At 59.5% G+C, this 25197-nt stretch overlaps 1 protein-coding gene across 3 annotated transcripts; it reads left to right on the plus strand.

The window, feature by feature from the left end:
* The first annotated feature begins 203 nt into the window (after positions 1–203).
* Positions 204–24507, plus strand: SH2D3C (SH2 domain containing 3C). 3 transcript variants are annotated; one of them, XM_064393407.1, is made up of 12 exons: positions 204–291; positions 2617–3268; positions 7658–7697; positions 17856–17984; positions 18260–18708; positions 20391–20515; positions 20792–21369; positions 21592–21707; positions 21878–22049; positions 22757–22868; positions 23486–23692; positions 23808–24507. In XM_064393407.1, exons 1-12 carry the CDS (start codon positions 252–254, stop codon positions 23981–23983), a joined length of 2796 nt encoding a protein of 931 aa, XP_064249477.1. In that variant the 5' UTR covers positions 204–251; the 3' UTR covers positions 23984–24507. The 3 variants fall into 3 exon arrangements, with proteins under 3 accessions (XP_064249477.1, XP_064249478.1, XP_064249476.1); XM_064393408.1 differs by lacking the exons at positions 204–291; positions 2617–3268 and adding an exon at positions 4253–4347; XM_064393406.1 differs by lacking the exons at positions 204–291; positions 2617–3268; positions 7658–7697 and adding an exon at positions 11742–11932.
* The last annotated feature ends 690 nt before the right edge of the window (positions 24508–25197 follow it).

The raw sequence follows: 25197 nt of genomic DNA on the forward strand, positions 1-25197 counted from the left end.
ATCCCCAAACGGGGTGGCTCTTGAGCAGCCAGGCAGGTGCCAGCAGCCCCGGGGACTGCAGGACCCGTGGGGACAGCGCGAGGGCAGGCAGGGACAGGAACGGGGCAGGGAGCAGACGACAGCACAGGGGAGGAAACGCTGAGCGAGCAGTGAGCGACTGCAGGGGGGGCAGGAAGGGAGGAGCGGGCAGGGAAGGCTCACAGTTAGATACTTGTCCCTCCCGGTCCCCGCGGCCTCCGAGCAGCGCGGCCATGGCCGAGGGCCAGAAACGACGGGGCCTCAAGAAATTCAGTAAGTGGCCACGGGACAGGGTGGGTGGGCAACGGGGGGCTCACCTGGACATCTCGGTGGGTGGGAGGATGTGTGAGAGTTAGCGAGGGTGTGCTCACACACTCCCCGGGTCATCCCGTCCAGGGATGGAGTCATCCCGTCCAGGGAGGGGATCATCCCATCCAGGGATGTTTGGAGCTGTGACAGGCTCTGCTCTCGTTAGGAAACTCATTGGGGTGAGGGACTTTGGAGGTTTCCATCCACAGGGCTGGGTGCTGGGGCTGGGACCACTCTGCTGCAGCCCAGCCCGTGCTGGATGCTGGGATGTGACCAGAGGGATGCACAGCAGGGTTTGGGGGTCCTCACTCCTTACATCACACCTTCAGGGTGCATGGCTTGGGTACAAGCTGGTGCTGAGGGCTGGGGGGGGGCTGGGACCCTCACCCTAGGGTGCTCCTGCAGCACAGGGACGGGGGTGACACGGAGGAGCCAGGGAGGGAGCCTGGGAATGGATTCCCACTGGCTCTACAGGGAGGAAGTGCTGGATACCCACCGGGAGCAAGCTCTGCACTTTCTCACAGACCTCAGCTTTCCCCCGAGCCCCGGGGGGAGGCTGCAGTGGCCTTCACCCCATTCCCAGCGCTGGGCTGTGCTCTCTTGCATTCCTGCCGCGGGGCTGGCGCCAGAGGGGGGCCAGTCCCTCCCCTCCCCCGGGACCCCTCCACTGGCCAAACCCACGGCCCCATCCCAGCTGGGATTTTCCTTTGCGGTGGAGTGCTGGGGAGATGGGGAAAATCCTCAGTGCTGCCTTTCCCACCTTTCAGCAGCCTCAGGAGCAGCAGGTAGCAGAAGATGCTTGGGCTCCAAGGGGATGTTTAGCACAAAGGATTTTTGCCTCTAACTGCACTCAGGCCGTGAGGTTTCTGCCTCGCAGAGGGGCTTTTGGGATGCAGCCCCTCCACCCTGCCCAGCTGCAGGGATGCCTGCAGAGCCCATGGGTGGCAAGTGGAGGTGGGAATCCAAGGGCTGAGCAGCCTGGGGCACCCGGGCCCTTGCTCAGCACCTCTGCAATGTGTCACTTCCTGCCCCCGCAAATCCGCCGTGCTTCACAGAGCCCCAGAGCAACAGCAACATTGCAAAATCCCCAGTGGCACCCACGGCCAGGCAGGGAAACACTGCTCAGCAGCACTGCAGCCACAGGCTCATTCACCCGGGCACTGCCCAGCAGCACTGCAGCCACAGGCTCACCTGAGCACTGCCCAGCAGCACTGCAGCCACAGGCTCACCTGAGCACTGCCCAGCAGCACTGCAGCCACAGGCTCATTCACCCGGGCACTGCCCAGCAGCACTGCAGCCACAGGCTCACCCGAGCACTGCCCAGCAGCACTGCAGCCACAGGCTCACCCGGGCACTGCCCAGCAGCACTGCAGCCACAGGCTCACCCGAGCACTGCCCAGCAGCACTGCAGCCACAGGCTCACCCGAGCGCTGCCCAGCAGCACTGCAGCCACAGGCTCATTCACCTGGGCACTGCCCAGCAGCACTGCAGCCACAGGCTCAGCTGGGCACTGCCCAGCAGCACTGCAGCCACAGGCTCACCCACCCGGGCACTGACACCGCTCCCAGCCCCGGCACCGTCCAAGGCTGCGCTGCAGCGACGCTCAGAGCTGAGCTGGGGCTGAGGTGTGAAATGCAAAGCCGCCCTCCGGAGTTATAAATACTTGTCTGGCGAACATGTTCGTGCTCAGCCCTTGCAGTGGCAGCTGGAGCTGGCGAGGGGCCGGGCGAGGAAGTGGGGAGGTTATCTCCCGCCCGCAGCAGCGCCCGTGGCTGGCTCTGCTCCACCAGAGACATGCACGTGTGGGCAGGTCATGGGCATCCAGGACCCCCATTCCCTGGGGAGATGCTGTGTGTCCCATTCTTGCATCCTGCAGGGCTGCCCTGAGGCTGTGGGGATGGGCACAGCCCTGCCCAGAGTCCCCCGGAGGAAGTAGGCAGGCAGAAATGATTTCTAGAGTTGCCTGCTCACCAGGGTTGGGTGTTTCCTCCGCCCCTCAGCTGTGGTGGGAAGATGCAGCTGCTAGATTGGCCAGGCACAGGAGACTTCTGCTCCCCGAGGGACCAGGGCAGAGTTCCCAGGTACCCAGCAGAGATGCCTCAAGCAGCATCATGTACACCACAGAGCACAGGGATGTCATGCCAAGCTGGGCCTGCAGGTGTGGGTGTAACACAAGGCTGCACAGTGCCCCATGCCCACCCCAACCCAGGACCAGGGCTCTGGGACCCCCCCCATCATCACACCGTGCCAGCAGTAACCCCACACTCATCACTCCTTTCTCCTTGCCAGAGTTTTTCAAGTTCAAAGGCTTTGGGAGCCTGAGCAGCATCCCCCGCTCCTTCACCTTGCGGCGCGTCTCTGTGGACCCCAGCTCTCCCGAGAGCCTCAGACCACATCTCCCACCTTCCCATGGCTTCCTGGGAGAGCCCTTTGACAGCACCCAGGATGATCTCAACACTGTGCCCAAGAGCCCTGGCGCCTATGCCCAGTCCTCAAACATGTACTCCCACATGGGCACCATGCCCAGGGTGAATCTGGGCAAGGCAGGGAAGAGCCTGGGCAAAGACAAGAGTAGCCAGAACTGCTGGGAGAAAGGGACTCCCAACAACAACACCCCCCAGACAGCCCTGCTCCCCAGCCTCAAGTGCCCTGAGATGTCAGGAACCCCTGACCCTGGCACAGACTCACCCTCAGCTGCTGGAGAAGCAGAACAGGAGGAGGAAAAGGCTGAACCTGGGGACAGCCTGGAGGCAGCAATGGCCAGGACAGACCAGGAGCCTGTGGAAAATGTCTCCTGCCCTGGGACAGAGGCACCGAGCTCCAGCCTGGCTCCAAACCCCAGCCAAACCACAAGCCCTGACACAGCAGCTGGAGCAGAGACCGCTGATGGGGATCTGCTGGAAAAGGGACAAGAGCATCCTGACAAGATCTCCCCAGACAGGTATACAGCCCTTGAGGTTTGCTCTGCCTTCTGCTAAGACCCCCCTTTTGCCCCTCCAGGGCAAGAGGAGGGGGCTGGGACAACCCAGGGTCACTGCAATGTCCCCCCGTGCCCACAGTGCCAGCGGGATGCACCTGGCCGGTGGGACAGCACAGCTGGAGCACGCTCAGGTCAGCGGCTCCATGGGAACGAGGTTTCCTGTGGGATTTCTGCTCCCTCCTGTTTCCGGACGGGGTGGAAACATCTCGCAGCCCCGCTCTGCCCCGGCATCTCTTTGTCCTGCGGCGGCTGCGTTCCGGCACCAGGATGTGCTGCTGCGGAGAGCTCGCACCGGCGCTGTTACAGCCTCCTCCTCCTCTCACTCTCCTCTTTTCCACCCCCTCTGTCCTCTCCCAAGGCACAGGGACAAATCCTGAAACCAGACACTCCGTCCCCATTTCATTGTAAACCCCCGCTCTGGGCACAAATCCCCCACTCCAGGCACAATCCTCCCCTCCGGGGGAATTTGGAGGTTCAGCCTTCTGAGATGACGGATGGGTTTTCTGGAGGGTTTTGACCGCAGAATCAGCCAGAGGGATTTTTATCCCCCAGCCCCATGGCATCTCTGGGCATAAGGGGCTGAATGCGACCCCAGCCCAGCAGGGTGCGCGGGACTGGGGACACGGGCAAAGGCGACTCCAAATTTCTCCCGAAAACATTTCTCGCCCTTTCCCTGGCCCGACTCTCCCCTCTCTGCACTCCAGTGGCCCCTGATGTCCCCGTTCCCCCTGCACCGCCCCGGGGCCGGGGGCTCCTTTTCCTGGCACTGAGCGTTCCGGAGGTCCGGGTGGTCCCGGCAGCGGGGTGTGGAGCAGCAATTCGGCTGGGCTGTGCCGACCACACATTCGTGCCGGCCCGAAGGGTGGGCCGGAGGAGGGCAGGGACGGGAAGGAGGAGGGTCCGCCCTGCGCGCCCCGAGTCCCGGCGCTCAGTGCGGGCCGGGAGAGGCGGGAGAGCTGCTCCCCGTCCCGGAGCTGGCTGCACCCCGCGGGGCCCATGACAGCGCTGGGCAGGAGGTTTCCCACCCTGGGACAGGGCAGGTAAGGGGTCCTGGCCCCCCGGCACCCCTCGCACCGCGGCACGGCGGAGGGGATGGGGAGGGACAGGCTGGGAAAGGGCTTTGCCTGGGGCGGGCACAAAACTTGAGGCAGATCCCGGAGCCGAGCCGCTGCTCGGATGCCGAGGCCCCCAGCCCTGGTGGTGTTTTCCTCAGGGAAAAAGCTGCTCAAACCGCAGCAGACCCGGCGCCAGGGGCTCGGAGGTTTGGGGGGCTGGTGGCACTGCCGCATCCTTCGGTGAGCGCAGAGCCCCAGCGGCGGCAGGGTCCCCAAGGAGGGTGCAGAGGGCTCACCCAGACCCCCTGTCTCCCAGAAATCACTTAGATCCCAAGGCTGTGTGGCTGGGAGCCAAGCAGCAGTGGGATATGGGTGGGTCACGTGGGTGTCCTGAATCTGGGGAATGGGTTCCCAAAAATTGGGGCCCAAATGCATTTTTGTATCGTGCGGGGCTTCCCCGATGATGGGTGCAGCCTTGCTGCTTGCCAGGGAAACTGAGGCACGAGGGTGACCAGAGAAGTTTTGGCATCAGGGTTATTTCTGCCCCTCCACACTCTAACCCGGAGCCCCTGCCGCAGCCCCAGGCTCAGGAGCAGCCGTGTGCCAGAGCCACCCAAGGCCAGGCCCTGCTGTGGGGCGGGCGGGAGGAAGTGGGACCGGGATAATGCTGCGCCCCAGCCCTTCCTCCTGTGCCGGCACATCCCTGCGCTTGGGGACAGTCTGTTCCTGCCAGGCCATGGCAGCAGCGCGTTCCCTGGGGGGGAACAAATATGGCCCTGGGGCACATTTCCACCTGCCCCCCCCCGGAGTATTTCTGGTAAGGACAGTCCCCAAAAGAGGGTGGGCTGAGGATGCTCCTGCGCAGGGGGGCTTTCCCAGAATCCGGCCTGTGAGCGGGGAAATGGTGCTGCTGTGGGACAGGGAGTGGCACGCAGCCTGTGGAGCTGCTCGGGGCAAGGCGGTGGCTGTGACTCCAGCAGAGGCACGCTGACTAACGGGAGGTGGCCGCTGGCAGGTCCCAGGGCGGACGTGACTCGGTTTCCCTGTGCACGCGGCCGTGCGCGAGGCACGGAAACGCCACTTCCCGCAGGCACTGCCCCACACTCCCTGCACACCCCTCCAGCCAGCCAAAACCCCCCTGGAGGGGTCTGCTGAGGGGGAAACTGAGGCACGAGGTGCCCAGATCTGGTTCCCCTGGGGTACAGCCCCAAGGAAAGCAGAGCCTAGGCTTCAGACCGGGGCTGGACTCGCAGGATCCTCCTGGACTGTTCCCTGCAGCCAGCCTGGAGCTTGGCACATCTGCGAGTCGTGGTGATGCCTTGCCGAGCCCAAAGGGAGCAGCCACCCCACCAGCCCCCCGCTCCCCAACACCACTGCTGCAGCTCTGGGTCTCAGCAGCTCAGCCACGGCCGCGCTCCAAAGGCAGCCCTGGAATTTCTCCCAGGCTCTCGTCTGCCCCCAAAAATGCCGTTTCCTCCAGGAATGTGCAGAACCAGGGGGGCTGCGGTCCCAGCTGCTGCCCTTCCCCGGCACGGGGGCCTCTCCTGCCCGGGCTCTCGCAGCGTCTCCCAGCTGCTCCCATGCTCCCGACTTCCTGCCCAGAGGCCCCCCGTCCTCCTGCCGCTTTTTCTCACGGCTCTCGCAGCACCAGGCAGCTCTGCAGCCTGTGAAGGGCAAACAGGCTGGAGAGGCAGCGCCGGGGTGGGCAGGCAGCCCACAGCTGCCCAGGGGAGTCTGCAACCATCCCCGCTCCCAAATGCTCTGCTATTTTCTTCACCTCCACAAAAGTATGGGTTTGATTTCCAGCCCCTTTTTTCCCCCCTCCCGAGCTGGACACCAGGGGATGTGGTCTGCAGTGTGGGCTTGGAGAATCACAGAATCACTAAGGTTGGAAAATACCACTAAGACTGAGTCCAAAAGTCAAGCCAGCTCTGCTGTGTTCACCACTAAAGCGTGTCCTTAAATGCCGTGCGTGAGGCACTGGAGACGCTGCTTCCCCCAGGCACTGCCTGACCCTCCCTGCAGACCCCTCTGGCAGCCCTGCCAGCCAAAACCTCCCTGCAGGCAGCTCTACAGAGGGGGAAACTGAGGCACGAGGTGCCCACCCACACATTTTTTTAAGACTTCCAAGGGTTCCAGAAGCGGGAATTGTCTTCTGGATGGTTGGACACTGCGAGGAGCTGATGTAGACTCTGTCACAACCCACTGTAATGCCGTGGGAGATGGCCAGTGGAAAAATGTCTGCCAGAGATTGCCTCTGCTATCCCTGCTTCCCTTTGGGGAGGCCACCAGGCACCACCTTCCACCTGAAGAGAGCCCACAGAGGAGGAATTTGGCTCCCCAGGGCTGCTACCAGTGCGGGTCTCAGGGAGAAGTTGTGTGCAAACCCTCAGCAGTTTCCTGTATGTGTCTGACGTATGTGTCCCTTCCTGGCAGGGAAGGGACATCCCAGGTCTGTGATGACCTTGGATTTGGTTATTCCTTAGTTGCAGCTGCCTGGCCTGGTGTGGCAGCCTGCCATCCCCAGGCCCCTGCTGCTGCCCTGTGCTCAGGCAGGCAACCTTGGCAAGCAGCAGGATGTCCACACTGAAGCTTGGCACTGGGGAGGCAACAGGTTCTGCATTCTGGTTAAAGACATCTGGATTTTTGTATTTTATTCTGAAAGGTGAGACCTCAAGGTAGCTGTTACAGCCTCTCTCCTTTTGAACTCTGTTGTTCCCCTGGGACTCTTTCATATGGACACTTATCTGGACCTATAAGAGCATGAAAAGCAGTCCTAGTCAGGGCATCACAGTTCAGGCCTAGCTTTGGTGGGAGTTTAAATTCTGTAGGGTGGCACAAAGCCATAAAGTCAAAAATGCTTGTCTGGGTGGTGTGTCCCAACAGCTGCCTACTGGGAATGCAGCTCTGCCAGGGAGCAGGACACAGGGCCCCCAGCTGGACATGCATCCCCCAGCACTGTGACCTGCCGGGACCCCGGCCTGGCTGCTGGGTCTCCCTGGTTCAGCTCACACGGTCCCAAGCCGATTTGGGGTGAGATCCCCTGAAAAGGCTTCATTCTGCCCTGATCGCATTAGGGAGGATAAGCCCTGTGCTGAGAATGGGCACAGAGCAGGCAGGAGCAGTGCTGGGGCCCTGGGAACCTCTCCCAAAACCATGTCCATGCTCTTGGCACCGTGGCAAGACAAGGGGCACAGCCCCCAGCTCCCCCAGCTGTGCCACCACTGCCTTCAACCTGAATGTCACAACCTACTGCCCTTCACTTATGTATTTTTATTGTTCCTCTTCCTTTTAGCCACCATGATGGCCTGGAGTCTGGCAGTGAATACGTGAAGGTAAGACACAAAGTGTGATCACATCCTGTCCCAGCTGGGTGCCGGGGTGGAGAGGGGATGGTGGCCCTGGAACTGCCCAGATCTTACACCAGCAAGCTGCTCAGTTCTGCACCCCTCCTCCCATCTGGGCTCTCTCTTTGGCCCTGGATGATATTTCTGGCAAGGCCAGGGAGGACAGAGGAGACGCAAGCCCTACGTGGTCGCCCCAGTGCTGTTCCCACAGGAGCTGCTTGTGTTCCATGTTCCCAGATGCTTGTGAACGCCCACAGACTCAGCCTCCTCCCTCCGCCCCCACGTAAAGAAACGGAAGGGTTTGAGCCACTTTCGTGGCTGTCACATGAAAGTTGGTGTAAATCTCTCCAAATCTTTTGCTTATCCTCCAGCAAACTATTAACATTCCTGAGGACTCTTCATGTCTGGCCAGAAATTCATTAGTGAGGCGCCTGGCTCTGGAGGAGAGCGGCCCTTTCGCAGGAGGCTGCTGGCCTGATGGGGTGCTGGGCAGGCACAGAGGAGCTGTGCCAGGGGTGCTGGGGAGTTTGGGCACAGAGCACTGAAACCCACTGAAGTGACAGGGTGGTCACTGCCATGGCGTGGCCTTTGGGGTGTTTGTTTAAGGAGAGTTGGAGCTTCCTGAGTCCAGTTGCTCAGTGGGGATCTAATCTAGTCTGCCACTGGGCAGATGGGGTTCTTGGGAAGTGACTTGAGGTGCCCAGCTTGGGTGGTCTAATTAGCACAGAGCCCTGCACCTTCATTTTTTGCACTTGGGTCTCGTGGTGGTGGCTGTAGGCAGACATGGAAATGTGGGAACCCCCTGTGGCAGCACCAACTGGCAAAGCTTGGGAGAGAGCTGGCTGGACCCTGAGCTCATCTGCTGCTTCCAACAGGGGTCACCTCCCCGTACACCCATCCCTGGGGCTAATGAGGACCCCACATGTCGAGTCTGGCAACTGGCAGCCCCTGGGCAGTGGGGTCAGATGAGGTTTTTGTTGTGTAGCAGAGCGATCCCGCGGGTGGGATGCTCTCCTCTGTGCCCTTAAGCCATGTGGGACTGGCAGACTGGGAGCTCACAGGGCTGGGAGTGGGACGTGTGCCAGGACAACAAAGCTCTGACTGGGCGTATTGGGTCTGGCTGTGATGTAGTTCATTTTCCCCTGCAAAGCCAATACACTGGCCTCTGCAGGGAAGGGCCCTGGTGTGGGCACTCAGGATATGCAGAGAAACTCTTGCTCACACAGGCAAGTCCTGTGAGGGCAAGGAGGAACAGAATAGTTGGGGGTGTTTTCCTTGGCACTGTCAGTGTGTGCACCCAGAGATGACACATTTTACGGCTCATGATTTAATAGACTGAAACAACACAGGTGGGAAACAATGGATATGGCTCTGCCTTTGGGATCAAGCACTTTTTGGTGAGCCAGGAGGATTGCCTACCATGCAGTCAGATCCCAGACCTGAGCTATCTGGCCTTTATTTCTCATCCATCCCCCTGGTGTCCAGAAACAGCCCATGGGTTGTGATTTATACACCACTTCCCTTTGGTCAGAGAAGCAACTGATGGCTGCAGTGACAGCAGCTATTTTAGTCAAATCAGTAATTATCTGGAGTGTGAGTGACCGGGATGACAGGGACACTCCAGCTGGTTGCAGGCGCTGTGCCTGGCTGGCAGCCCGTGCAGCTGCAGGGTGCTCAGCACCCAGCAGTGTTCAGCCCCAGGTCCTGCAGGATTTAGGGTGGTCCTGCAGGGTTTAGGGTGCTGTGCCTGCTTTTGGAGCAAGGGAGGATGGGGCTGGGATCTGCCACTGGTCGGTGTAGTTGGGAGGGAAACAAGCAGAGGGGAAACACTGGTGAGGAGTGAGCAGAGGAAAGATAGGAAGAAAAGAATCAGTGAATGAGAGGGTCAGGAAGAGGGAGAGGATGTGTTGCAAAGCCCTCATGAGCAAAAGCTGACAGGCAGGTCTGTGTCCAGGTGTGCACCAAGGATCTGCCAAACACCAGCCCTTGAGCTTCGGCTGCAAAACGGCCAGGGCTGGTGCTCCTATCACTGAGCCTGGCCTGATTGGATGTACAACCAGGAGCTAGAGAGGGTTGGAAAGCCAGGATCAATAAGCACTTGGTAATTAATGTGCTTTAATAATAGCCTAAGGGCTGTTATTTCCAAGCTGCCTGGGGATCTGCACGCTCACCTCTCTATTTCAACATCCCAGCCACCCCGGCTTTGGCCTTTGTGCAGGTGAAGGAGCTGCAGAAAGATGTTACCCTTCAGGAGAGCAGCAAGCAGTAAAGCTGTCACATGTCCTATGAGAGCTCAGTCAGGGATTTTCAGCTTCCCTGTGAGGAGAGGCAGCACAGTCACAGCTGGAGGACTTCACCCTGCAGCACCCCGTGAGGCTCCCTCTCACTTGTTGGTGAAAGCCTCGGTAGGAAGCCATGGGGAGAAGCCCCATCACAGGGGAGAAGCCTTGGCAGGAGGATGATTCACCATTGCATCTTTTTGGAGCAGCATGTCCCTGCAGTGCCATCTGCTCTGTCCCTCAGCCCCAGGCAGGAGGCGAGGAGGAGAGTCCCTGTCCATGCTGGTGGGGCTGCAGGCACCCATGGGACCCGTGGGACCTGCTGCCCATGTTCCCTGCCCCCAGGCTGTGTGCTGGCACCAGTTCTGCCGTGCCTCAGCCCTGTCCTGCTGTTCAGCCGTGCTGCTTTCCTGTGTCCTCTCTCCCCTGCAAAGCCAGGAGCAGAGTGAGAGCCCGGCCAGCGCCTCTGAGCCCTTTGTTCTGCGCAGAAGGGCTGCTTGCTCAAGCAGGGACCTGTATCTCATCAGCCTCGGATGCTGTCTCCTGCCTGGTAATGTGAGGGGCTCGTTTGAATTAATTAGCAGGAAGGCTGCAGGGTTCTGTGGTCGGTGGCAGCAGGAATGCCTCTCCGAGGTCACAGCGTCGCCTGGGAGGCGTGGGGCTCCTTGGGGCAGGACACGCTTTGCACATGGGTGGGTGAAGCCCCCAGTTACTGAAGCACAGCCAAATCCAGGCCGTGCAGTGCAGGACAGATGTGGAGGAAGAACAGCAAGGTGCAGGTCCCTGTCACTGCCAGGGCTGAGGGAGCCCCTGTGTCTCCAGCACAGCTGCCAGCAGTGGGTTCAGGCAGGGCTTTGGGGGATTTATTCGAGAGTCAAGGCTGGAGCAATGCTTTGAGTCATCAGTGCTGCCTTGCACATCCCATACGTGATACTGTGGCCTTAATTAAACCGAAGCAGAGCCTTAATTAAACACAAGTCAGAGACAGCCTACACAGGAAACAGGCAGCTGGCTCCCCGCCATGTGAGGTGGGCACTGGTGTATCTCCCAGAAAGGTATCTCCGTGTGGGGGTGAAGGAAGACAGGATGGGCAATAGGGGACAAGGCTGCCCCTGACCCACAGGCATCACTGGGGAGAGCGGGCAGATTTGGGATGGGGAGAAAAGGGGTGCTGGCTCCCCTCAGGGTGTCTGATCCCCTCAGAGGAGCCAATTTCTCTCAGAGCACCGGCAGCCAGGGGTGCTGGTTCTCCTCAGGGGTGTCTGTTCCCCTCTGAGGAGCTGAGTCACCTCAGGGGAGCCAGTCCCTCTCAGGACATGGGTCACCGGGGTGCCGGTTCCTGAGGGATGCCCGATGCCCTCAGAGGTGCTGGTTCTCTCCAAGGCACTGGCAGCCACGGTGCCCGATGCCCTGAGGGATGCTGTTCCCTTTGAGACATGGGATTGCCGGTTCCCTTCGGGGTGCCTGATCCCCTCAGGGATGCTGCTCCCTTTGCGGCATGGGATTGCCGGTTCCTCTCGGAGGAGCGGGCTCCCAGTTCCCCTCGGAGCACAGGTGCCCGATGCCCTCGGGGATGCTGGCTCCCTTTGTGGCACGGCAGCGTGGGTTCCTCTCGGAGGAGCCGGCTCCCCCGCAGGCGCAGGCAGCCGGGGTACCGCTCCCCCGAGCCGCCGCTTCCCCGGTTCCCCGGAGCCGGGGCGGCCCCCGGGGCGGGCCGGGGCGGAGCCGCCGCACCGTGCCCGCCCCTCGCCGCCGACAAGGGATGAGGTAATCGGGGAAGCGGCTGAAATTGAAGCCCGGCGGCGGCGGAGGCAGCGGCGGTGCAGCCCGGGCCGGGGCAGCCCCCGCCGGGCGCGCCGCGCCATGACGGAGCGGTGCAGCCTGTGGAGCGCCCTGTCCGCGGCCGCCTGCTGCTTCTACCGCGGCTCCTTCATGCAGGTGCAGGTGAGCGGGGGCGGCCGTGGGACCGCGCCGGCTGCCCCGGCTCGGCGCGGAGCCCCCGCGGTGCCGCACGCGTGGGGAGGGCGGCGGGGGCGGAGGGAGGGAAGCGTGCGGGGCACCCCGGGCACGCACCCGCCGGGGGATGTTTGGACGAGCGGGGGAGCCTCCCCGGGGAGCCCTGCGGTGCTCCCGCTCACACGAAGCTGCTGCGGGCAGCGCTCGGCGAGCGCGGGGTGAGCCGAGCACAGCTCCGGGGCACAGCTCGCCCCGCTGCAGCCGGGACCGTACGGCCAAAGCCACCACAGAGCCAGAGCAGCGCTTTGACAGGCAGAAAAGTCTCTGCAGGGAGCCCTCCCCTGCAGCAGACCTCATGAAGGGGAGCGTTTAGCATCCCCCAAAAGGTGGCATGTGCCCGGAGCATCACTGAGCACAGGAGGGAGATCGAGCCCAGATGAACACTCAGCTTTTTGGCCCGGGTCTCCATCTCCGTGCTGCACTGCACAGGTCTGACTGGTGGGAGAAAGCTGGGATCCATCTGTCACCTGTCCTGTGGTGGTTCCAGCACTGCCACTGTCTGGGCACAAGTCTAGGCGTCCTATTTTTGGACTCTGGCATTGGCACAAGGGGTGCACGGTGTTGGGAATTGATTCCCTCATTTACTGAGTTTGTGAGCAAAGGTGTTTAGGACCGCAGGAGCCAAGCAGGCTCTGGTCTGAAGCACGAGCTGTAGTGTACTGCAAGTTAGAAGGGAGCCGGCAGCCAAGAGAGCTGGCAGTCTTGTTCAGTACTCCTGCTGAGCGAGGTGGGTGCCGAGCTTTAGAGATTATTCTGGGTAAGACGGAGCCCAGAAGCAGCATTTCAAGTCTTGTCATGATTGCGGCTGATCTCAGCGCAAAGCCAGGGATTTTGATGGCTGGTGGGGGTGAAGAGGGAAAAGCAGCAGAGCTTTTTCCACTTGTCCAAAGGCCACTGAGCAACACGGGGACGTGCCCTTGGGCTGCACATTGCAGGGGGTGAGCGGGTGCTTTCAGCCAGCTGCTGCCAGAACAAGGGAGGGACAGGTGAGCATCTGGCTCTCGTGTGGGGATGTGAGTAGGGATGAAGGGCACTCCATCCCAACCCCAGAAAGAGTTAAAAGTGAAGCCCTAAGTGCTCACCTGGCTCTGCCAGATCTTTCACCATCTATTTGTGTCCAAGCGTGCCCAGCAAACACACACTGAAGTCCCCATGAATGACTGGAGCACTTCCAGCTGACAGCCGCATCCCTGCTCACCGCCAATGGCGGTGCACCCAGCCTGGGAAGCACTGACATCATTTCTGGCCAATAGCAGCTCCGAAAAGGGATGCAGCAGCAGCCGCTGCCGCCGTCTTGGAGTGAGATAAGTAAAATATAGATGGATGGAAATGTGTGTATACACACACACCATCACTGCATTGGAGACCTGCTCCCCCGGGGCAGCAGCAGCAGCACACTCCACCACCCCCCCACACAACCTGGGGTGCTTGTCCCACCTTAGAGCACCCAGATGTTCCTGGCCATCAACCCCAGCTGCACCCCACCCCTGCCAGCAAGATAGAATTGCTCCAGAGCTGCCACAAAGGAGCATGGGCAAGGGGAGAGCAGACCATGAGGGTAGCCAGGACTAGTCCTGGGAAGGGCTTTGAACTCCAGAACAAAGATCCTGAGCCAAGATCTGCCTTCAGTGGGAAGTAATGGAAATGTGACATTACCAAGAGATGCCTTCAATCACCTATGGGGTGGGCAGATAGGCTGATGGCTTCTCAGAAGCCATTTAGGTTTTTAGACTAATTGCAAGAGAGAACAGAGGAACAAGGATTTTCTTTTCCATATGGATGTCAAGATCAGCAGGACAGACTGGCTCACAGCAGGACATGCAAACTGAGAGCAAGCCCATAACAACCTGGGGATTGTTTGTGGGATTTTCTCATGGTCACACAGGGTGGAGTAACCATTTTTGGGTGGTGCCTGGACTGGTGAGTGCAGCAGTCCTGCATCAGGCAGGCAGAATGGTTCTTGGGTTTGCTGTGATGCTCAGCAAGGGTGTTTGCTCCAAACCACATCACTGGAGTAGCCCATTGCCAGGTGTGGAGGAAGCAGAGAAGACCCCTCATGCAAGTCTGTGGCTTCCCCAGACACCTATTCCCAATGGCTTGTTAATCCATTTCCTCACAGTTCTGCTTCCCAGGCCCCAGAGCTGCTCCAGCAGCCAGAGCAGGGGTGGAGAACTCCAGAAGGAGCTGGGATTTCCCTAGCCAGGGTCCCAGCACAGGGTAGGCAGAATGAGCAGGAGGGAGAACAGATGTGCTTGGTGCCTTGGGGTTAGTCAGATGTTATCAGCAGGGTGGGGTGTGAGTACACCTTGCTCTCCAAGCTGACTTCATCCTCATCTGCAACTCCTCCAGGTTGGGAGGGAAGAGCAGGAAAGCAGAATGGAAATCACTCCAGTTTCATAAGACTACCTCTGCAAGGATAGAAAGCCAAACGCCAGCCTTTGAAGCTCTCCTTCGAGCAGGCAGAGTGACAGCTGCTGGTTTTATACACACCACAGGCATCAGCACCCTCCATCCCTGCAGCTCTTGCCCTTCCACTGCCAGTTCCAGTCCTTGCCACTCAGCTGGGAAGCACGTCCTCCATCAAGAAAGCAGCACAGAGAGTCAGGAAGCAGACAGGGGTGGAGAGCCTCAGGAATTGCCTTCTCATGGCAGCTTCCCCATTGCATGGCTGCTCCAGAGGATTCCCCAGCCCCAGGACTGTGAAACAGCCCATCGGGGCACTCTCCTTTCCCCAGCCAAGCCAGCTTGGCTGCTGGTTGGGATTCCTCAAGCAAAGCTTGGCATCATTCTGGCAGATTTTGAGCTGGTTTATCTGGTGTGGCTGGTTTGGAGAACCGCTCCAATCCCCATTTCTTCCTGCTCAGCTGGAAGATGCCTTGGGCTTCTCCATGCTGGAGCCCGGCACCATACACTCCAGCCAGATGCTAAAGGGAGTCCAGGCTTTTCCCCACACCCAACCCCGTGTGCAGGACCTCACAGGGGGCTGGGCACCGTCAGACGTTCCCCTGGCACGGCCGGGAGCGCGGCGCGCACACATCCGCTCGCGCCCGGCTGCCAGTGCCCGGCTGCCCGCGCCGCCTCGCCAGGCCCTGCCATGCCAGGCCCTGCCAGCGCCCCGGCGCCCGGCCAGCTGGCAGCTGCCAGCCGGGCTCCTCCGAGACACGCTCCCGACGGAGCGGGGGGAGCTCCAGCGCTCTGGAGGGCTCGGGAGGAAACACAGCCCTGCACAGCAATGAGGAGCCCAGCTCCACACAGAACAGGAGCAGGCAGGTGATTTGGGCAGCATGTTGGTGTGGTGTCAGACTCACAATAAGGACTGGTCTCAGTTATGTCACACCAAGGACAAAGGCTCCCCGTGATCAGTGTCATGCTGCCTCCCCAGCCATCATAGCCTGACAGTCACTCCAAGTGTGTTTTCTTGGTGGCCGTGCAAATCAAGTGGTGTCTCACTGCGCAAGCAAGGAGCTGAAGGGGCAGTGCCCTCCACGTGGCTGGAGAAGGTGGCTCCTGACAGCCTCTGCTCACAGCTAGGCTCCCTCCCCCATCTGCAAGATGCAAAACCTTCCTTGCGTCTCCCAAACCTCCTGTTCTCTCCTCCTAGCTTAGCTCATGGCTCTTGGCATGGATGCCAGCCAGCTGCTGCCCAAATCTGGGCTTGGAGACACCGGGCACTGCTCAGCTGGGCTTGTGTTTTTGTTGCCCTGCACATTTGCATGGGGAGGATTTGGAGGGAACCCAGATGTACAATGCTGAGCAGAACAGGCGCTAATCCCTGCTCCAGGGGTGGTGGGGGGAGAGCTGTAATCCCAACTGCTCCCAGCTCAGCTCTGAGGGCTTTCACCTGCACAAAGAGCAGAGGTTCCTGGGGGGTCCCTTGATGCTGCAGAGTTTGGGGGAACCGTGTCACAGAGAGGGTGCTGCAGTCAAGGGTCCCCCACACCCCTCGGCCAAGCCAGGTCTGCTCCGTGGCAATGGATTTGTCACCATGGAAACAGCATCTGCTCGGCCTGGGCCCCCCAGGAGGCAGCCGGACCCCTGCAGCCTCCGCCAGATACCATTTATTCTTGATCGGGCTCAGCAGCACCGGGTGGCTTTGTCTCCAGGAGGGCCCAGAACAGCTCAGCTCCCTGCAGCCCTTGGTCAGGGGGGACAATCCACACATCCCTGCAGCTCCGGTCAACAGGACCCCCTCATAGGGAGAATGAACATGCTTGGATGAGCAAGTCAGAGTTCAATGCACACTGTTTTCATAGGCTGCTTCCACTCTCCCACCACCTTTGACTTGACAGGAGTTGGGAAGGGAGGAATAAAGGCAGGTCCAGGCTGGTGAGGGCAAGCCCTGGAGAGCAGTCCAGGGCACAGGCCCTTTGCCACTGCCTCCTTCCATCTCCCCAGGCTGGAGCAGGGTCCCCAGGACAGGATCTCTGCCTGGTTTGGTGAATGAATGCAGCTACCAGGAGGGATAAAACATCTCCTCTGGGGAAGGAGAGGCCTGGGGTCAGGGTCCTGCTGAGAGATGCTGTGGGGTCCCACAAGAGCAGTGGGGAAAGGCAGGAGAGCAGCTCAGTTCTCTACACTTTCCCTTGCTCACAACCAGTAGAGGAGCAGAGGGGATCGATGCAGGACACAGAGCATGAGGCACTGGGCAAAGAGGTCAGCTCCAAGGCAAGTCCCTGAGGTGCTGGCGTGGGCTGCAGCCCCCTGTGCTCTGGGGAGCCAGCTGTCACACAGGGCCAGCCGTGAGTGCCAGCCTGCTCCTCTGGCAGTGCCAGAGCAGTGTCAGCAGGGCTTCAAGCCCATGCCTGTCCTGTGAGACAATAGCAGAATCCTGCCCCGACAGGCACCGGGGAGCTGGGCCAGGCCCCGCTGCCTCCTTACAGCTGGCACTGCCACCAGAGGGGACACAGGCCACCAGCCACCCTCGCTCCTGGGAGCAGAGGAACACGGCACCCCAGCAGCCCCATCCAGGCTTCTCAGTCCCTGGCAGTGGCACACGTATCCCCCTCTCAGGACACCACACGTCTGGGATGTGGAGGGAACCCAGGAGTGTTGGCTCCCAGGCCCTGCTCCATCACACAGCTGTGTTGGTACCACAGCAGGATCACTTCAAAGCCACTGTGTCAAACAGAACTGGCCTCGTGTGAAGCACACAGGAACCCCAAACCTGTGCTCACATCCCCAGACATCCCCTGGCTCCACCATGCCAGCAGCTGCACTCTGGGAATACTGGCCCAGCAGCAGGCAAGGAGGGAGGGAGGCAGGCTCCAGCCAACAGACACATGAAGCCATCATCCCTTATCTCTCCAGGGAAAAGGAGGGGGCAGATTGCATCCTCCAGGCTCAGGTGCACCAGTGCTGGTGAAAGCTAATTTCTAAAAGCTAATTTCAATGCAGAAGGTTCCCTTTACATTTGTCATTACTATTTATGCTGTCATCAGGCTAAACACAGCGAGTTAACCCTTTGAAAGAAGAACTGTAGTAGATATTTAAAGGAGGAGCAATAATGCAGGTTTCCTCCTGAAAGAGTGCTTCTCATGGCAGTTCAGCCCCAGAGATGTTTGAGGGGTTTTCTCCTGCCCAACCACGGGCAGCACACCAGGCACAGGGTGGCCAGGCACGACAGGGATGTGCCACCAGGAGCCCCTCCAAGTGCTCCTGGTGACAGGACCTGGCCATCAACAGGCACATTACACATCCTTTGCCACAAGCAGTAATCCTCACACTCAGCTGAGTTACCTGGCCTTTGGGGCCAGTTGTGCTCCTGGCAGGTGCTACAGTCCCCATGTGGGGATCCTGCCAGCCCTTCCCTCCCCAGCCCCTGCACTGCCTGACACTCTCTTCTCCTCTGCAGTTCTCCAAGGAGAAATACATCCTTGACTCATCACCAGAAAAGCTTCACAAGGAGCTGGAAGAGGAGCTGAAGCTGAGCAGCACTGACCTGCGCAGCCATGCTTGGTACCACGGCCGCATTCCCCGCGAGGTGAGGTGGGGAAGGTGGGTGGCTCCGGGCACCCTTCACTTGGAATGTTGTGGGAGAGCACTCTGAGGCCACACAGAGCCTCCAGTCCTCCTGGGAAACATCTGGTCAAGGGCTTCATTAGCTCTGAGCTGCCCGATTTTGCCACAGCCAATGCCCTCTTGTGGCTCAGAGCTGGGGGCAAGGGGAACAACCGGTGCCCCAAATAACACCCCAGCAGAGCATCCCTTCATGCCCTGTGGTGGCTGGGGCTGAGCTGTGCCCTGTCCCCCTGACAGGTGTCCGAGAGCCTCGTGCAGAGGAATGGTGACTTCCTCATCCGTGACTCGCTCACCAGCCTGGGTGACTACGTGCTGACGTGCCGCTGGCACAACGAGCCGCTGCACTTCAAGATCAACAAGGTGACGGTCAAGTCCAGCGATGGCCATACCCATGTGCAGTACCTCTTCGAGCAGGAGAGCTTTGACCACGTGCCTGCCCTTGTCCGCTTCTACGTGGGCAACCGCAAAGCCATCTCGGAGCAGAGCGGGGCCATCATCTACTGCCCCATCAACCGCACCTTCCCGCTGCGCTACCTGGAGGCCAGCTACGGGCTGGCCAACGGCAAGCACGGGGGACCCCACAGCCCCTCCTCCCAGAAAGGGGGGCACATCAAGAGGAGGAGCATCACCATGACAGACGGTCTGACCGCAGACAAGATCACCAGGGCTGAGGGGTGCCCAACCAGGTGAGAACGTAGTGTCGTCGCAGCTCAGCTGAGGAATGAGGCGGGGCATGCTCAGTCACTGCTCTCTGGGTGCAGAGCAGAGGTTGGGGATCAGGGATGGAAAGGGGAGACCAGCAGAGGCATGGGAGGAAGAACCAGTACTCAGCTGGAACTGGGTTTTTCTCCCAGGCTGGCTGCCAGCCATGCTGAGCTACTACAGCTGACACCCAGTGAGCAGACATGACTTTAGCATCTCAGGCCAGAAGCCAGAGAGTATTTTACAATCACCCAGTCCAGATTACCAGCATGTCAGGGCTTGTTAGAGCCATGGAGCTGAGCTTTCCCAGGCAAACATGAGAGGAGAGTCACTCCCAGACACCAAGACAGCATTTGTTGTTTGGTTTTGAATGGCCCTTTTAGTTTCAGAGCCCTTTCCATTCAGCATTTGCAAGGAGTTACCAAGCAGAGTTGAAAGCCTAATGGGCAGGAGGAGACTGATGGGTCTGTGCTGATGGAGTCTGCACAGACCCTGGATCACAGCCTTCACAAAGCTGAGCTGTTCACATTAACCTTGGCCAGCTGGGCTTCTCCAGAGGTGGAGGAGGAGACTTCCTTTGTATGGCTCAGTTTTGGCAGTCCCAGGCTGCCCAGAGCCCTGCAGGGAAGGCAGGGCCACACACATATCCTCACATGCAGCAGCCAAGGGCAGACCCATCTAGCCCTGCCTCCAGCAGGACACAGCCTGTTGTTAAGCCAAGCTGCTTTCTCACCACCCTGACCTTCTCAGCCCAAGGGCAGGGTGAGAATGTACCAGCAGAAAACAGGCAACCAACTGTTATGGCTGGGAAAAAGAAAACACTCAGACTTTCAGAGGAGCATATGTGTTTCCAGAAGAGCCCAGATCCATCAGTCTTTCCTCATCACTCACATTTTCCCCAAATCCCTTATCACCACCTCTGCTGTCCCATTCTCCCACTGCTGAGGCACAGTGCTCAACACCAAACACATCCCAGCAGCCTAGCCCTCACCCACGGCAGGGAGGGCAGTGAATTACCTGCCATGACTGCTTGCAACCCTCCCTGCACTCAGCATGTTTTGCAGCACCATTGACACACAGTGTTTGCATCTGGCCACCACTTGCTGCCCCACCAGCCCAAGACCTCATTGCTTGTTATGTAACTTCCCAAATCCCATTTCCAGGTACTTTCCAGCTCTCCTACGCTCTGGGTCAGAGCAACAGCTCACCTAACTAGCCCAACACAGCTCCCAGGTAGAAATAGAGTAGCACAGTGTTAGTTACCACTTTGCAGCACAACCCTAGGAAACAACTGTCCCTGACTTCTTTGCTAGATCCACTTCCCCACAGCACCTTGGAGTGCTGGAGTGGACCAAACTTATCTCATCCCAAGTAGCTTGGCTTGGCATGGCATATGATTGCATTGCTGTGCTCTCCTCTGTAGGACCAGGGTCCCTGCAGGCAGCTGTGTCTCTGATTTATGGGGGTCAGTGGGTAGTGACCCCTTCTGCTCCCAGCTGCTGCAGGGACTGCCCGCTCACTGCTCCAGCTGAGCTTGTTATGGGTGGTTGTGGAAGGAGGTGATGATCCAAGGGAGGTGTTGGGGCAGCAAAGCCTCATCCCAGCCCCTCTGCTTGCCTGGGCCCTGCTTTAAGGGACTAACCTGTGCCCTTTGTCCCCTCCCCAGCGTGTCCCTGCCCCACCACAGAGACATCATCCGCAACTGTGCTGTCAGCGTGGACCAGATCCAAGACCTGCACTCCCCCATGTCCCCCATCTCTGAGAACCCAGCATCACCTGCCTACAGCACAGGTAGGCATTGCCCCTCCATCCCTCTGGGGACAGCAGGGCTGTGGATCAGCCTGGACTTGGCACTGCTGTGATGCAGGGACCTGAGGAGAGGGACCTTAGGGACAGGACCTCAGCCAGTCCTGGGCTGCATCACTGAGCAGCTGTCCTGGGATCAGGTGGTTCTGTTTTGGCAGAGGGGTTTTCCCTGAGCCCCACATCCCTGGGCTGCTGCATCTGCGGTCCCTGTGCGTGTGTGCATCTTCAGGCTTTGATAAGTGTCCCCTCTGCTCCCTGCAGTCACACGGCTAAAGCCACATGCCTGCCAAGCATCTGGAATCACCCCAGCCTCTCCGGTCATACGAAGGTCCAGCGAACCCCAGCTGTGCCACGGGAACAGCAGCAAACCTCTTCCAGACCCTGCCCACAGCTCCCATTCCACTCCCTGCCACGGGTACGCCCGCGCCTCCCCCTCTCCCTCTGTGAACAGCTACAGCGAGCCGGACACGGGGCACTACTGCCAGCTGCACCCCACCTCGCCCATCAGCAGGGACCGGCCAGCCCACGACACCAAGCAGCTGCCAGCAAAGAGCTACGTGGAGAGGCTAAAGGTGGAGGAAGGACAGAGAGGGACTGTGGAGAACAGCTCTGGGGAAGCAGAGGCAGGGCACAGGCTGAAAGCAGAGCTGGACTTCAAGGGCTTTGTGCCCCCCACCATGGAAACAACCTCCTCCTTCAACCCTGCTGCCTTCCAATCCCTGCTCATCCCCCTAGACAATAAACCTCTGGAGATGACTGTGCTAAAGAAGGTCAAAGAGCTGCTGGCAGAGGCGGACGTGAAGACACTGGCCAAACACATCACCAAAGTGGACTGCCTGGTATGGCCAGGGCCTGGAGGGAGGGATGGGTACTGCTGCCCTCCAGTCAATCTGGGCTGGCAGGGATCAGTGCATCCCTGAGCATCAGACAACCCCTGAGCTCTGGAGCATCCCTGCTGGGCCCTGCCTGGTGTATCAGCCAGGGCAGGCAGAGGCTGGTGAGGAACCTTCAGCCTCTCCTCAATTAACAAAGCTCTAATCAGCCTTCACCTTCCTTGCCAGGTCGCCCGGATATTGGGTGTGACAGTGGAGATGCAGCGGCTCATGGGGGTGAGCTCTGGCATGGAGCTGCTCACCCTTCCCCACGGCCACCAGCTCCGCCTGGACCTGCTGGAACGGTACGGCACAGCACGGCCACACTGAGCCCTCTGGGCTGCCCTGCACGGCCTGCTCCAGCTCCCCTGGGTGTTCCCAGCCTGGCAGGGGAGGGGAGAGGAGGAGCCCAGTCTGAGCCCCCAGAGCATCCCCTCCCTGTGCTGACCCCGCTCTGTGTCTTGCCCCTTGGCAGGTTTCACACCATGTCCATCATGATCGCTGTGGACATCTTGGGCTGCACGGGCAGCACGGAGGAGCGGGCAGCCCTGCTCCACAAAACCATCCAGCTGGCTGCCGAGCTGAAGAGCACCATGGGGAACATGTTCAGTTTTGCTGCTGTAATGAGCGCCCTGGAAATGACACAGGTAGGGGAAACCTTTAGTGCTCATGTCCTGGGCTCAGCCCCTTGCTCTAAGTGCATCCACCTCCCTGCGTCCTGCAGGCTCCAGGAGTCATTGGGATGGGTGAAAGGGGAAAATGCCCCGGGTGGGAGGCATGGGGCCACATCCGCTGGGATGCAAGCAGGGAAGGGGAAGAGCCATCCCCTCCACGGAGCAGACAGCCTAGTCCCACCAGGATCCAATTGTTTTTCGGTGGTTGGGCTCTTTGTTTTGTGCTGGGCTGTGTTCCTGGGAGGAAATGAATCTGCCCTCCGGTACAATACAAATCAGTCTCAAGGCTGTGGCAGCAGCGTCTCCGGGCCACACTGCTCCCTTTGGAAGATGAAAGGAGATTAAAATTCAATTTCAAATCGAGCCCAGCTGGGAAGTCTTGCTTCCTGCCTGCACAAAGGGGGTGGAATGGCTGCCCCCTCCCTGCATCTCATCTTCAAGGCCGCTGCGACGCAGGGAGGTTGCTGTCCTGGGGCACGGGCAGGGGAGGAACTCCTAAGCCCAGCCTCAGTGCCAGAGCTGTGCCTGGCCATGAGCACTGATAGAGGAGGCTGGTTTTGGGAGCATCAGGCACTGTTGTTTGCAAGGCTGGGGACTGTGGCTCCAGGGTCAGGCTGTTCTCCCTGGTGCCTGGAAGCTGTGCTGCCCCAGCACCTTCTACCTGCCCCGTGTCCCTTCAGATCGCCCGGCTGGAGCAGACCTGGATGGTGCTGCGGCAGCGGCACACCGAGGGTGCAATCCTCTATGAGAAGAAGCTTAAGCCATTCCTGAAGAGCCTGAATGAAGGGAAAGGTAACAGGAGCAGCTCCCCTTGTCTCACTTGCTTTCTCTTTCCTACTTTTGTCTGGGCACGGCGTCACTGTTTGAGAGCTCTGACCCTCTCCCAGCTAGTGCCAGACACCCTCAGGCTGCTGAACCACCCCAGCACTCAGAGCCTGTCTGGCCTTGTTTGCCCCTTCCTTCCCTAGGAAACATTTCATAACTAAATAAAACCAGCTGAGCCAAACCGTTGTGCTCGCATGGCAGTGAGTGCCAAACCAAGGGACAGGCCAGCCAGTTGGAAAGATGAAAAGCCTCTAATGCCTGGTGCCCTGTGGTCTGCAAACCTGCTCCTCATTGCAGCCCCACGAAATGCAGCCTGAGCATGGCCATCAGCTTTCCCTTCCCAGCAGAGCCAGAAACCCTGGCTGGGAGGAGCTGGTGTTGGACAAGGCAATGGCCCCAGGCACAGGGATGGAATAGACACAGCAGCTGCTCTGTCCAGCTGAGCCTGGAAGCCTCTCCTGGGAGCATGGTGACAGCCTGGCTTCATGGCAGTGTTTGGCCACACCAGCACTCCACAGGGAGATGGGGAGGGGGACGCAGGGTCACGGGGCCATGAGGGGTCCTAAGAGTGCCTCTCTCCCCAGAAGGGCCACCGCTGACCAACACCACCTTTCCCCACATCATCCCCCTGGTGACTCTCCTGGAGCGGGATGAGGCTCTCACGGAAAGCCCCGAGCCCTGGGAGGCCACGGACAGCGGCGTGGAGGTGGTCATGGCCCACCTGGAGGCAGCACGGATGGTGGCTCACCACGGTGGGCTCTACCACACCAATGCTGAGGTGAAGCTGCAGGGTAAGCACAAGGGACAGCAGAGCCCCTTTCCCTCTGCCACATTCCCAGCACCGGGATGGAGCATCCCCCAGGTGCAGGGGGTGCCGTCCCAGGGAACTGACTCTCCCCCTTGCAGGTTTCCAGGGCAAAGCGGAGCTGCTGGAGGTCTTCAGCACCGAGTTCCAGCTGCGCCTGCTCTGGGGCAGCCGTGGGGCTGAGAGCAGCCAGGCTGAGCGCTACGAGAAGTTCGACAAGGTCCTCACTGCCCTGTCCCACAAGCTGGAGCCAGCAGTGCGCTTCAGCGAGCTGTAAACCCCCCCAGGCCCTCGGAGACCCCCAGCTCCCAGCTGCATCCCGCTGTGGCTGTGGGGCAAGGGAAGGGACCAGGCACCCAGCATCAGGAGGAGGAGAGATGGCCCAGAAAGGCACAGGCACGGGTTGGCAATTTTGAGACAAAGAGGAGGAAAAGCAGACATTTCAAATGTACCACCCACCTCTTCAGGACACAGCAAGGCAGGGGTCCACGCTGCTGCTCTGAAGAGTGGGGACAGTGTCTGGGCCAGCCAGCACTGCCCCCACACCAGCCCTGCCGAGGTCTACATGGTGCCCCTCACCTCACCCTTTGGTTTTGTTTTTCTCCATCTCCATCGTGCCCACAGCTGCTGGATCCTGTGTGTAAATATATTTTCACAATTACTTCTTGATGTACAGACTTGTGAAGGACAGCCCTTGTTGTAAATAATTAGGCTTATTCATTTTGTCATGTAAATACATGTACATATCTCATGGGTTTGGTTCTTACATACAATAAACTTTTATCCCGTTCCTCAAGGGGACCCCCTGTCCTGTGGGTGTCCTTTAAAGAGCCCCCCTGGGGGAGAAGAGCATGGGAAAGGCTGATGGGGGGAATCACCATGCTGGACCTGGCCCCAGACCCCATGGTGGCCCAGTGACAGCCCTTCTGAGGAGGGCTGTGTGGTGTCACAGAATGGTTCAGGTTGGAAGGGACTGCAGTGGGTCATCTGGTCCCACCTCCCTGTGGACTCCACGCCCTTTCTGGACAATCTGTTCCAGTGCATGGTCACTGCACAGTAAAGAAGTTTTTACTTGTGCTCAGGTGGAACTCCTGGGCATCGGTTTCTACCCATTGCCATATATACATATATATATATATAAATATATATATATATATAAATATATATATATATATATATAAGCAGAGATGGAGGATCCCCTCCCTGACCAGCTGGCAATACTCTCCCTAATCCACCCCAAGATCACACTATCCCACTGGCCTTGTTGGCCCTCAGGGCACACTGCTGGCTCACAGACGCTGCCCACCAGAACCCGCGGTCCTTTTCTGCTGCGCTGCTTTCCGTGTCAGCCCCCAACCAGCACCGGTGTTCAGGGCTGTTCCTCCCTGGGTGCAGGACCCTGCATTGCCCTTGTTGGATTTCAGAAGGTTTTTCTCTCGAGAGGGTCGCGGGTCCCCCGGCACGAGGGGACAGGGGGGGACAGGGGGGGAC

This window comes from Passer domesticus, chromosome 18 (genome assembly GCF_036417665.1).
Source record: "Passer domesticus isolate bPasDom1 chromosome 18, bPasDom1.hap1, whole genome shotgun sequence".
NCBI classification, from domain to species: Eukaryota; Metazoa; Chordata; class Aves; order Passeriformes; family Passeridae; genus Passer; species Passer domesticus.

Bases quoted from the DNA above. Each gene is read 5' to 3' on its own strand.
- SH2D3C (XM_064393407.1), top strand. From the start codon at position 252: ATGGCCGAGGGCCAGAAACGACGGGGCCTCAAGAAATTCA. The intron at 20,516-20,791 runs GTAGGCATTGCC...TGCTCCCTGCAG, and splicing joins ATCACCTGCCTACAGCACAG to TCACACGGCTAAAGCCACAT. The intron at 22,050-22,756 runs GTAGGGGAAACC...GTGTCCCTTCAG, and splicing joins GCGCCCTGGAAATGACACAG to ATCGCCCGGCTGGAGCAGAC.